Below are 13,211 nucleotides of genomic sequence, written 5' to 3'. Positions count from 1 at the left end.
TATAGAACCATTGGCTATCTTCTCCATGCTGCACTTCCATCCCCATGACCACCTTATGTTATGATTGAGAATTTTGTGTGCTTTTATCCCCTTCACCCTTCCCATCCACCCATCCCAACCCCTCCTCCATGGTAACCATCAGTCACTTTTCAGTGTCTCTGAGTCTATTGCTTTTTTGTCCATTTTATTTTGTTTTGTTTTTGGATTCCACAAATTATATGGTATTTATCTTTCTCCTCCTGGCTTATTTCACTTAGCATAATACCCTCTAGGTCCATCCAGTTGTCACAAATGGCAGGATTTCTTTTTTATGGCTGAATAATATTCCATTATGCACATGTACCACCTCTTCTTTTTCCATTCATCTATTGGTGGACACTTAGGTTGATTCCATATCTTGGCTATTGTAAATAATGTGGTGATAAACATAAGGGTGCATATTCTTTCCAAATCAGGGATTTTGTTTTCTTTGGGTAAATTTCTAGAGATGGAATTACTGTGTCATATGGTATTTCTATTTTTAGTTTTTTGAGGAGCCTGCATACTGCTTTCCACAGTGGATGTACCAATTCTCATCAATAGTGTAGGGAGGTTCCTTTCTCTCCACATCCTTGCCAACACTTGTTATTTCTTGTCTTTTGGACAGTGGCCATTCAAACTGGTGTGAGATGATACCTTATTGTGGTTTTGATTTGCATTTCCCTGCTGATTAGCAATGCGGAACATCTTTTCATGTGCCTGTTGGTCATCTGTATTTCTTCTTTGGAAAAATGTCTATTCAGGTCCTCTGCCCATTTTTAAAATAAGGTTATTTGGGGTTTTTTTGGTGTTGAGTCATATGAGTTCTTTATATATTTTGGATGTTAACCCCCTTATCAGATAAATAATTTATGAATATATTTTCCCATACTGTAAGTTGCCTTTTTGTTCTGTTGATGGCATCCTTTGCTGTATAGTTTATGTAGTCCATCTTCATTTTTTACTTTGTTTCCCTTGCCCATGATAGTATCCAGAAAAAAATTGCTCATGCTTATTATGTTCAAGAGATTTTTTGCCTATGTTTTCTTCTAAGAGTTTTATGGTTTCATGTCTTATATTTAGGTCTTTAATCTATTTTTAATTTACTTTTATATATGGAGTTAGACAGCAATCCAATTTTATTCTCCTGCATGTAGCTGTCTAGTTTTCCCAACACCAGTTATTGAAAAGATTGTCTTTTCCCCACTGTATATTCATGAATCCTTTTTCATGTATTAATTGACCATATATGCATAGGTTTATTTCTGGGTTCTCTTCTGATCCATTGATCTATGGGTCTGTTCTTGTGCCAGTAGAATATATAAGTTTTTACATAGCTTAAAGTCAGGAAGTGTGATGCCCCCAGCTTTGTTCTTTTTTCTCAGGATTGCTTTGGGAATTTGTGGTCTTCTGTTGTTCCATGTGAATTTTAGGATTATTTGCTCTAGTTCATTGCAAAATGTTATTTGTATTTTGATAGGGATTGCACTGAATCTGTAAATTGCTCTAAGCAAGATGACCATTTTGACAATATTAATTCTTCCTATCCATGAACATGGGATAGATTTCTATTTATTGCTGTCATGAGCATCTTACAGTTTTCAGAGTAAAGGCTTTCACCTCCTTTGTTAAGTTTATTCCTAGATATTATATTCTTTTTGATGCACTTGTAAATGAAGTTATTTTCCTGACTTCTTGTCTGTTAGGTTGTTGTTAGCACATAGGAATTCAACAAATTTCTGGGCATTAATTTTATATCCTGCACCTTTGCTGAGTCCAGTTATTAGTTCTAATAGTTTTTTGATGAAGTCTTTAGGGTTTTCTATATATAGAATCATGTCATCTGCAAATAGTGACACTTTTATTTCTTTCTTACCAATTTGGATGCCTTTTTTACTTCTTCCTTACCAATTTGGATGACTTGTCTGATTGCTGTGTGTAGGACTTCCTTTTCATTATATTTTCAATGTTTATCATTTACTTTATTACCTTTCTATTTAACTTTTTATTTAGTTATAAATCTACACAGAAGAAGCCCAATATAATGACAGCCCTCCCACATCCTCATTGCCAGCTTTAACCATTAACAACAGATGTTCATACTCCACCCTCATTTTTATGTGTTTATTTTTTTGTGTTTTTGCAAGCTTCTTCAATGTCTGGCTTAATAAAAGATAGCTGGATTTTCATAGTACAACACAGTAATGTTTTGCAGCAAAATACATAAATATTTACAGTAGCAGCATAAATAAAGACTATTTAGCTCAGGTTGTGTTGCCAAATGAGAAAAGGATTTCAGCTTTTTAGAGCTTTATAGATTGAAGAATTGATGATAAGATCTTTGGCCTATTTTTTTCTTGCTTTTGCTTTTGCTTAAATAGGAACATCAGTAGCAAGTCACCATTACTAGTGTATGTGGAAATTTTATCAAATTCCTTCTAGAACATGGTTTTATTAGTTAGGAGTCTCACAACTTATTGGCTGTATATCTAGCATCTGATATCATTATATGAAATGTCTTAGCGTATTTATACAATGTACTATAATTTAATTATTTTCTTATGTTCTGAGAATGTTAGCTTGAGCATGAACCATGGTACCCTAGGATTCATACTTTTCATGGCTTGTCCCAAGGTTCTCTAGAGTGTACTCACAGGGATTCATTTGTATGAGATGACACAAAGTATCCCAGGACAGAACCCATTGTGAAGATGAGAGTATCCACAACTTGGACCAGCCCAAAACACCCTACTTAGGAGTAGATGGTCAACTTTAGTAGTGAGGGCATGCTATGTGTCCTAGAATCACCCTCATAAGCATGTGCCTGAGCTCTGTGGAAGGAGGTCAATCAGCTATTACATTTTTGTTTTGTGCATATCTGTGTTTTTAACATCAGAGCTTAGGACCACAAGATAGCACACAGCAACTTAAAAGAGATGCTGTAGGAGTGAAGTTGTTCTTTTCTGCCCATGAATATACCATGACCCCTGTGGCTTTTTGGTCTCCAAGTCCTTGTGGAGCCCAAGTGCTCCAAAGAAGCAGTGCGTGAACTACCTAAGACCTACAGCATGAACCTGCTAGCAAAATCTCCAGCACCTTTTCTCTGTGGCACCTTCGTTCCTATATCTACTGAGGCAGTTCCCTGCAACACAGTAGAACCGAAACCCTGAAATATTCAAGCTCTCCTCCTTTGCCCTATCTCAACCTATAATAGAAATCGGCTTGATCAGAGGCTCTTTGGGGGGCATTTTGATTATTTTACTTATTTCAGCCCTTGACCCCTATCTCACCCCAAGGAAAGTTATATTCTCCTTCCCCTATCCCCTATCCCCCTATGTACTGGGCAGAACATGACTCCTTCAGGGTGTTCCTTCTATAATCCCTGTTTGTTTTCAATGTTATCTTCATACAGTATTTTTAATGCTCTTCTTGAACAGATTTTTATAAAACTATTTAGATATGAAGCCATCTTTTAAAATTATTGTTATTATTAGTCACTAAAAACTATTCGGAGATGATGTTTAGGTAATTACATTCTCACCAAGTTCTTTTGTTCCTTTTTTTTTAAGTTTAAAATTGAAACCCTAGAGCAGTTTTCTCAAGGCCATGTGTTATTTGGTGGTGAGCTGTATATATGAGTAACTCACAGCCTAAACTTAAGTTACATTTCAGCTCTCTTATAAAAAGTTCTTTCTAGATTTAAGTAAAGAATGTAGGAAAAAAGATATTGTGAGCCTATGGCTTTGAAATAATGCATGTAGTGCCAATTATTTCTGTTTTTGCTCTAGGAGTTTTGCTCTAAGATCCTTCCTGTATAAAGTTTTAAAATTTGTATTTGTTCTAGAATCATAGCCATGCTTCTTGTATTTCTTTAAAGCAATGTAACACTGAAGAAATTAACATGAAAAGTTGAAATAGACTGACAGGGTATTCTGCCACTCAAACAAAATTGAAGAAAAACAGTTGCAAATCATCATTATGAATTTTAGAGTGTAATGATAATTAATTTTGTATAACATCAGTACCTCTTCTCACTCTAGTTACTGCACTTTGAAAGGCCCACACTAAATCTACAGAGCATTTTTGTACGTGTCTGCTGTTTTTGGCCTGAAGTATGGCAAAATTCTGCTCATCAGTCTTCATGTTGGAAGCTTATAAATGAGCCACATTATAATCTGTTTTGCAGGTGTATTTTTTTTAACTTGGTAGGCAAGGCATTGCTGATTTATGGTTATATAAACACCCACTCAGGATGTGAACCAAATCATCAAAACGATGTAATCTACTTATATAGTTTGCAAGAAAAATTTTTTCCATGCTTAGCTAAAACATTACCAAGAGAGTTGGTGATAGGAGGTAGGGCGGTATGTCAAGGGGAGCAGAGGAGAGAAGGGAAGAGGATGAATTCCAGGGGGAAGGTACACCTTAACAAGCAAACATATTTCAGCTGAGTTCCTTATAAATTTGCCTGCTTATGGTGGTTGCTCATTTTTAAAATTTACTCAGTAAGTCTTCATTAGGAGTCCTCACTGTACCAGGCCCTGGATAACAGGGGCAGGAAGTGACAAGGTGGTGTGTGTGCCCCAGGGCTTGTCTGAGTTCTTGCTCCTTGCTCTCCCTCTCCTGATGGGCAGGGCACCAGAGGTAATTTTCTCTCATTCCTGGAGCTTTAATGGATGGCACAAAGTGAGTATTTGTTCATTTGAGGGTTCATAAGTTAAGACAGTCTTTTTTCTAACCTACCTAAAAATATTTTTCTTTTTGCCTTTAAGATTATTTGTCTTCTTTGGCAAAATAATTTCCACAGTAACTCCCTAATTGAGAGATGTGGATGGGGCAGATGTATGAATGGATAGATGATTAGTTGGCTTTATATATATTTACCATGTTGAGCAACCATCTTGTAAAACAAGTGCTCTTTGAAAAAATAGACAAAATGATGGGTAATCCTTAGTTCATAGTACAAATGATCTACCTCACTCTATGTGCATTTTTAATTTCCAGTCATGAATATTTTCAGTTGTTCCATTTTCCTTTAGCATCAATGTTATAGTGCATACTTTGAGGTTTCAGAACGTTCTTTCTGCTCCCATGCAAAGTATACAAGTCGTTGATTCCTAGGGTGCTAAATCTCCATTTAGTGGATTTTTGAATGTTGGTTATTAAATATAGAGCATTTCCTCTGTTTCAGCACCACACAGATTGTACACTACTCCTGTGAGGCCCAGACTACCGGACAGACCACACATCAGACCTGGTAAGTTGTTTCTCTTTCTGGTGACCTAAATAGTCAGCACATCTGCGATGATATAAACTGTATGGAAGCAGCCAAATATGCTAAAGGAGGGATATATCTCCTTAAAATGCAATAAAGGACATACAGAAATTCTGATCCTTGTGGATGAATGGAGAGTTAATAATGAATCCATGGCAGTGATCAAGACTTGACTGAGGTTTCTAAGGATGATCAGATTCTGACACCACTATGGAACTTTATCAGTATAAAGGCATTTTTAGAATAGTGTTCTATCTCATATGCCTAAGCTCCCTCACACACATACACACTTCTTCAATTTTCCATGGCAAAAAAATATTGAGATAGCATTAGAGTTAGCTATGACATACTACTTGCTTTCAGATATTATTTATCTATTAAGAAAAGATGGTCTCTTTCAGCAAAAAAAGATTTTTGTTTGAGAAGAATATTTTTACTTGATTCCTTCTAATGATTTAAAAAACTCACATATTTTACAGGTTGGAAACAGCAAAAGTAGAACAATAGTTAAACATTGGAAAATACTTGAAATTTACTAAATTTCCCAAAGGCTCTAAGACCTCCCTCACTGAGGCCTGTTGGAGAAAGTCAACTTGTTGGGTTTGGTTTGGTCTATGGATATCGCTCCTATGCTAAAGCACAACTTGGACCTAAGACACTGATGTTTTCTACCCTTTCCAGCTGTGATTTTGTCTTTTTTGAAGTTTTAGATGGCTTATAAATTAATGTCCTTGGTGAACATCTCTCCAGGCACATGGGAAAAAGAACAGATCATTTTTTCTATCCTCTGGCTTATGGAGAACCCATATATTTTTACAGTATTCCTCCTACTCCTGAAGTTAATTGGGCAAAGACATCTTTTATAAACAAACACATCTCCATGTCACTTGAGTATCATGATAGCTGCTGAGAGCTTAATATGTGGCTGGTTACATTAAAGCTGTCTACAAAATGGTAACGATAGTGACTAACAAAGACTAAGGACTTGCTGTGTGTCCTGTGAGGTACTGTTGTGGAAGCTAAGGCAGGAGAAGAGCGAGAAAGTAGATTCAAAGGCAAGTAGTCTGGCTCCAGAGCTGGCTCTCTGAACCACAATACACTCAGTGCTTTTCCTTGAAGAGTCTTCTGAAAAGAGGATAAAAAAGTGATCCCTTACATTGTTGGTAACGCTATGGGTCCCTACACGACAGAAGAGAAATTACAATGGTTGCATCATATTTCTGTGTTTCCACAATGAACTTGGGCCAGGATTCTGAGGGAACATCTGCAGCTAGAGAATCCTGCAAAAGAGCCACCAACTTAGGAGTTTTGAACTAAGGCTTTGACAAATAAGTAACACTTCAAGTTTGGGTTTTCATTAAACGTAAGTGGTCCTGATCTTCAGTTAGTTTTGGAATGTACATAGGATTATAAATGAAGTGAGATAGTTCCCTTTTAGAAATATAAATTCCCTTGCCAGTTTTTTTTCAAGCCTAGTGATCACCTTAGTGTACAAACTCAGGTCTCTAATCTGAATTTGAATTCCCAAATTCAAGTTTATGATTTTTATACAAGAACTGTGGTTTCTATATTCTGAACATTTTTTGGTAAGCTATCAATTTTTTATTGCCTAGTTAAATGACTTCCAATTCTCTGGGGACTTTTGTCTTCCTAGGCTGAAAAGTTTTAATAAAATGTGTAAACTCTTTATTTCCCACTTTATTGTAGTTCTGAATAAGACAACTACAAGACCTAGTAGACCCAAGCCCAAGGGACACCCAGATGGAATGGAATGGGAATAAGTAATTATCACAAATTTATGTCCTTTTTATCCTATCAGAACCATAAATGTTTTCATTTGGTTTTAATCATTTCTTTGAATTCACACTTCAATTTTTTTTTTAATTTGGAAGTGCTTAGTATAACTGGAATTGAAAATCGTAACTCATTCCAAAAATCAAAACTTCAAATGTCTCTGAAAAGATTAAAAAAGAATTTTTCACTTTTCTAAAGTCAATCCACTAAACCAGCTACCATATAAAGTCTTGATTCATAAAAAGACCCTGGTTAAACATGAATTATTGAGTGAAAATACCAAAATAGTTGTTTTTCCCAATTTCAAAACACTTTTCATATACAGATTCTGAGATAGTAATCACCTGGTTTTCAAATTTATAATTTCACAAGTACCATTATAATTTTTTAGCAGACCTGCAGCTGTTAGTAATCTGGAATGTGATATTTAAACAAGAGAAATTAGCAGTTGATCACTTGGGAACAGTCATATTAATGTTTCTAAATCATTCAGCTTAACTGAATGACATGGCCCTAATCCAGTCATATCTGGGAAGTAAGAATCATACAGATAATTGGGACAATGATCTGATAAAAGTTCAAACACCCAACTCAGCAAGTTGGATAAATAGTAGTTATCAGATGCCTTAATATGGGATCACATTGCCCCTTATAATATTTTTTAAAGAATACAAATCTTGTACTTTCTTCTACAAAAAAACATGAAAATAGAATTTAATCCATATGTATTTACTCAACCAATGATGGTTCCATAATGAGAAAGAGATATGCATAACACCTGAAGATACTCAGTTTAAAAATCATTTAGATGTATTTTAGAATGTGTTTTTTGTATTAGGTTATTATAGTGTCTAAAGTTCTAAGAATTCACTGCCCTTCAAACCCATTTATGAGGCAATTACTATAAATCCCTCATTCATAAAAAGAAAGGAAGCATTCCAATATCTATTTGTGTCCAGCTACTCCCTTTATTCTTCCCAACTATGGGATTAGGCAATGCATAGTTTCTCAAATCTACATAAACAACCTGGCTTTAAACAGAGCTACCTTCTTAATATTCAAAGTAATTCCCTAAAGTTTGTCTAAGTAAAAGTAGAGAAAGCATTGAAAAGCAAATGAAAGGACAGATTCCAATATCAAACTTGAAAGCTATTAAACTTCAGTAAAATCAAGCATTAATTCTCACTAGGAAAATGCTAATTGTCTTTCAGAGGAAAAACAGCATTGTTCTACTTCATCAGCAAAATAAATATTTTTTTCCAAAGCCAATTGTAATACAAACTGACATCTTATGTGTAGATGGAGTCGATTTTGTAATAGTAACTCATCTAATTCAGCTTTGGAATGATCTCCTATCAAGGCTTCTTCAGTTTAATCAGTTGGTCCCTGGTAGAAATGGGCTGGTGGGCACAGGGAGACAAAGTTGAGCTCACTGTTTCTCCTTTTCTTGGTCACCTCCATTCCCAGACAAAATGTGTTGCTCCCATTTTATGTTCTAATGTCTGTCTTTTTGGGACTCCCCATCAGGGAAGGACTTGCTGTCCAGCTGCAGGGAGTGAGGTCAGCAGATGGCATCCAGCTGTCAGTCCTTCAGGGTCAACCTCAGCTTGACATTGGTGATCTAGGTGGTACATGTCCAAATCTACCACAACAACATAACAACTAAATGATGTTTACCCGAGGAATGCAAGGTTGGCTTAACACTCAAACAAATTAGTGTAGTTCACTACATTAACAGAGAAAAGGACAAAAATTATACAATCATCTCAAGAAAGACAAAAAGAACCCATTAGACAAAATTCAAAATCCATTCATGGAGAAAACGCTTAGAAAACTAGAAATAGAAGAAAATTTCCTCACTCTGATAGAAGACATCTGTGGAGAAACCTATAGCTAACATAACAGTTATTACTTAAAGTCTAAATGTTTTTCTCCCAACATCAAGAACACAGCAAGGATTCCTACTTTTACCATTTCTGTTGAAAACAGTAGTGGAGTGTTTAACCAATACAAAAAGGCAAGAAAGGAAGTAAACATGAAGGTACAAAAATTTTCACTCACAGATGAAACTATGTAGCATAGTATGAAGGAAAGGAAGCCTTAATAGCTCTCAGACTATTTGCTTAGGGAATAAGGTTTTGAGAAATTGGTAAGAAAAAGTTTTAAAATCTGTTCTTTCCAGGTTATAGACTTATAAGAGTCTACTTTAGTTTGATTCTGCACAGTTTTGATCTGGCTTGTTACAGAAATACAGGTATTCATGTTAAGCTTTTCTTGGCTGGCACAGTCCCACTGTCTTGTCCACACTCACTACTAGCCTCTATTGAGTCTTAGTGAAACACCATTTCTGTGTCAACTGATTCCTTATCCAATCCAATTTTGACACCTTGCTAAGAATATTTCTCTTTATTTTCTTATAGTTTTTCTATATTGTTTTTACTTTTTCAGCTCAGATACCTTACATTAAAACAGTTGATAAAGGAAGTATTTAGGATTTATAGGATATATTCATGGTCTTAGGCAACTTAGTGCTCCCAGAAGATGGAAAAAGAGATTCTGAGGCTCCCAAATGATGGATTTTTTAAATTATTTGGGCCTATAAAAATCTTGCAATGATTTCATAGACTCCAGGAATCAACCATCCTGATCCAAGTTTCTTACTTCATAACATCACCACAGATATCTATCCTGTTCTATATGCATTTCATACCTGTATGTGTAAGTATTCCTCACCTCAAAGTTTGAAAGCAGTCTGCAGAGGCTAAGGTTTTAGGTAGATCATTTTTCCATCACTCTGCTTTCTCAAGTTTTCCAGATATGTGTCTCAGTTTAACTAATATGTTTTATGTATTACAATCAACTTGAAATATGACTCCAGAGATGTAACAAGCATGCACTAGACCAGGGAGTTGTACAAACTACAGTCCCTCAGGCCAAATCCAGCTCACTGCCTATTTTTGTTAAGTAAAGGTCTTTTTTGAAACATGTCTTGCTTTCACAATGCAGAGACAGAGTTGAATGATTGTGACAGAGAAAGTATGGCCCACAAAACTGGGACTGTCTAACCCATGACAGAAAAATTTAGCTGAGCCTGTGCTAGATAATTTCTCCAACTTCCTCCCTGTATAAGGGAGCTGTGCAGCTATTATTCTTTCATTGAACCAACATTTATTGAAATGTAATTTGGAAACCACTTTGGCACATTGTGGCTTGGCAGATATGTTAAATACCTGAACCCCAGACTCCATTCTCTGCATCCTAGTGAGGAATCCACACTTTACTGCCCCCATAGGGAGTGTGCTTGACAACCAGAACCCAGAAGACTCCTCCCAGGTGAGGAATGTGTTTTTCTGGGCTGTGGCTAAATTTTCCAGTCTGCTGGCTCATCACTTCTGACTTTTGAGCCAGGTGCTAAGATTTGGAGACAAAGGGCATAGAGACCAGTCATCCATAAATACCACCCTTTTTTGGTCACAGGGAATAATCTCTAAAACATTTGGAAATTGATTTCCAGTTTCACTGTGTGTGTTTGCAAACTTTTCGTTGCCATGGTTAAAAATACCCAAATTCGACTTCATTTTCAATAATAAAATGCCAAAAGAGGTGAACTATGTAAATCCAGAGGTCTGGGGAGAACTCTCATATGGAAATTGGGGGCTCATGCTGAAGCTGGCTTGGTGCTTCCAGAGCAAACTATACCCTTTAGAAAATATGTTGATTAATCCTACCTAAGGGAAAAAGAATTCAGGTCACAGCCTGGACCTGGCTGATTAGGTGCCAATTCCTGAGGATTTTTTTCTCTGCAGTATCTCCCCTCCTGGCTTCCTCCTTTGCCTTCCCATTGCCTCACTGCTACCCTTGGCCTTCATTTGCTCTCCAGTGATTCAGAGCAACAGAAGTTCACTGGTGTCCTGGCTCTGATGCTCACATTGCTGCCTGGCTGATGTGCAAATCACAGCGAAGTGAAGGCAAAACCAGACCCAGGGTTCAGTCTCCTGTCTTCAGTCCAAGGCTCTTTCCCTGAGCCTCTGCAGAGCTCTTACCAACTTTTTTATATCTCACCAACTTTTAACTGTTTCTAAAGGCTGGAGAAAGTCCAGTTTAGTGGCTCTTTAATTTGGGTACTTACACTTAAGGATCATAACAATATGATGCTTCTCTTTCTACCTATACAGAAAGTGACAGAAATGGCTAGTTTCTTCTGATTTCTTTTTTAATTAGAAAAGAAGCCACAGGAATTTATCTTTGGTCTTAAAGTATCTTGCAAATCTGGGTTCTCTCCTGTATCTCCAGCCCCCAGCCCTTGTGGCTTGGTGGATCTGCACGTGCCTAGTCAGGGATGGCTGTCAGCCTTGTAGTGGCCTCTGAGTCCCCCACGCAAGTGGGGATGATGCGTGCTTGCCAGCCGTGGCCATTTAACCTCCCATAGAAGTCACACCTCAAATCACCCAAAAGGCAGAGTATAGGACTCAGGGCTAAAGTCACTTAAAGTCACTGTGAGGAATAAGAAAGAAGACAACGGCAGGAGAAGACAGTGCTCTGTGCCATGCCACTGAGTGCTTGAGAGAGGCTGGAGCTGGGCATATGTGGTCTAAATCCCAGCACTGCCTAGCTGTGTTGCTTGATCTCTCTGTGCCATGAGTTTCCTCATCTGTGGAACCTGGGTGGTGTTTCCCACACAGAAGCATTGTAAGGATCAAATCAGGAAATCAGGTAATGAATATGAAAGGTGCTGCATAGTACTGGATCAAAATACTTTGTTTTCTTAAGGGTAGAGAGATCTGAGGAAAGGCTCCAAGGAAGGATCTCCTAAAGGCACAGAGAGTCTACTGGCCTTCTAGAGTATATAACACATTTTTTTAACCTCAAAAAATAGTGGTAAATCAGTCTCCCTGGTATCCCTGTGACACAGTGAGAGTATTTTTCATTCCCCTATGCCATGCACATTGTAACCACTGGGATGAATCATTTCCCTGGCCCTGTTACCACTGACAGTGGGGCACAAGAAGAAGACTAACGAGCCATGTGTTTATACCATGCCAGTGGGATTCCCACAAAATAGTTATTGCCCCCAGAAATGTTTTTTTTCCTACCACAAATAAACAACGTTTAATTGATGGATCCATACAAACATCCTCTGTGATTTTGTATAGTATCTCTTATTCAAGCAGCAGATAGTGTAGGATGGCAGTATTAGGATTCATAAATTAATGTTAATTACTATAATTATAATGTTAATAATTATAACAATGATAATAATTATGTTAATTTATAATATTAATTATAATTAATTTCATAAGTTAATGTGGGAATATGTAATATTTGGCAAGCAAAACATCTGTTGTAAATTTTATCAATATATATGCCTGCACATTAAATGAGTTTGTGTGTAATGTCCCTACACCGTCCTTGGAACACAGTGAGTGCTCAAAACAGGGTTGAGGTTTTGGTAATTATTGTTAATGTACATATTATTTTTCAATATGTGAATTATAGTAGGATCTTCAAAGTGTGAATCCTTTTTGGGGGATGAGCCATTATATAAGGGGTGATATTTTCTGTTTAGATTCTAAAATCTAATGGTTTCTAAAATCACATTTCCTAATGGTGACTGTCAGCCACATCAGGGAAGATTATTTTATAATGTAAAAGAATAACACTTTTAAAATAGGATGAAATCTAAATTTGTTTTCCCACTCCTTAGGACAGATACCCAAAATCAAAACATAGATACCCAAAATCAAAACATTTGTTCTTAAATAAATGGCTGGGTAAAAACCCCCAGTTTGAGTTTGAGAGACTCCAGAGATAGAACATAACACAAAGTAATTTGCAGATCAGTTTCTTCCAAACAGCAGTTTGGAGTTCTAGGCCTGCCCAGGACTAATTTACAAATCTCAAAGGTACACAGCCAGTTTGTGGCCTAACAGCCTGATACCCAAAGCCTCTCCAGGGGAAATTGTAGTCAATTCATAATGTGTAAATCCAAACAATGGAATTTTAAGGTCTTTTCATGGGAGTAGAAAGGTTGGAGGAAAATTTTAACCACAAAATGTACCCATGAAAACTGGCAAAAAATGGTCAGTTGCCAAAGATGAAATTTGCCTGCTGAGGCAATACTGCT

General features: G+C 36.8%; 1 protein-coding gene across 30 annotated transcripts in view; it reads left to right on the top strand.

Moving 5' to 3' along the window:
• The window catches only part of ABI3BP (ABI family member 3 binding protein), a 253,192-nt gene that overhangs the window by 198,181 nt on the left and 41,800 nt on the right, over positions 1–13,211 (top strand). For all 30 annotated transcript variants that reach the window (XM_057502161.1, XM_036916479.2, XM_036916473.2 and 27 more), the window contains one exon: positions 5,210–5,275. In XM_057502161.1, the coding sequence (XP_057358144.1) occupies positions 5,210–5,275 (66 nt within the window). The remainder of the gene's footprint in view (positions 1–5,209; positions 5,276–13,211) is intronic.

The sequence above is a fragment of the Manis pentadactyla genome, chromosome 1 (genome assembly GCF_030020395.1).
Source record: "Manis pentadactyla isolate mManPen7 chromosome 1, mManPen7.hap1, whole genome shotgun sequence".
Taxonomy (NCBI): Eukaryota; Metazoa; Chordata; class Mammalia; order Pholidota; family Manidae; genus Manis; species Manis pentadactyla.
This window is presented reverse-complemented; position numbering and strand designations above follow the sequence as displayed.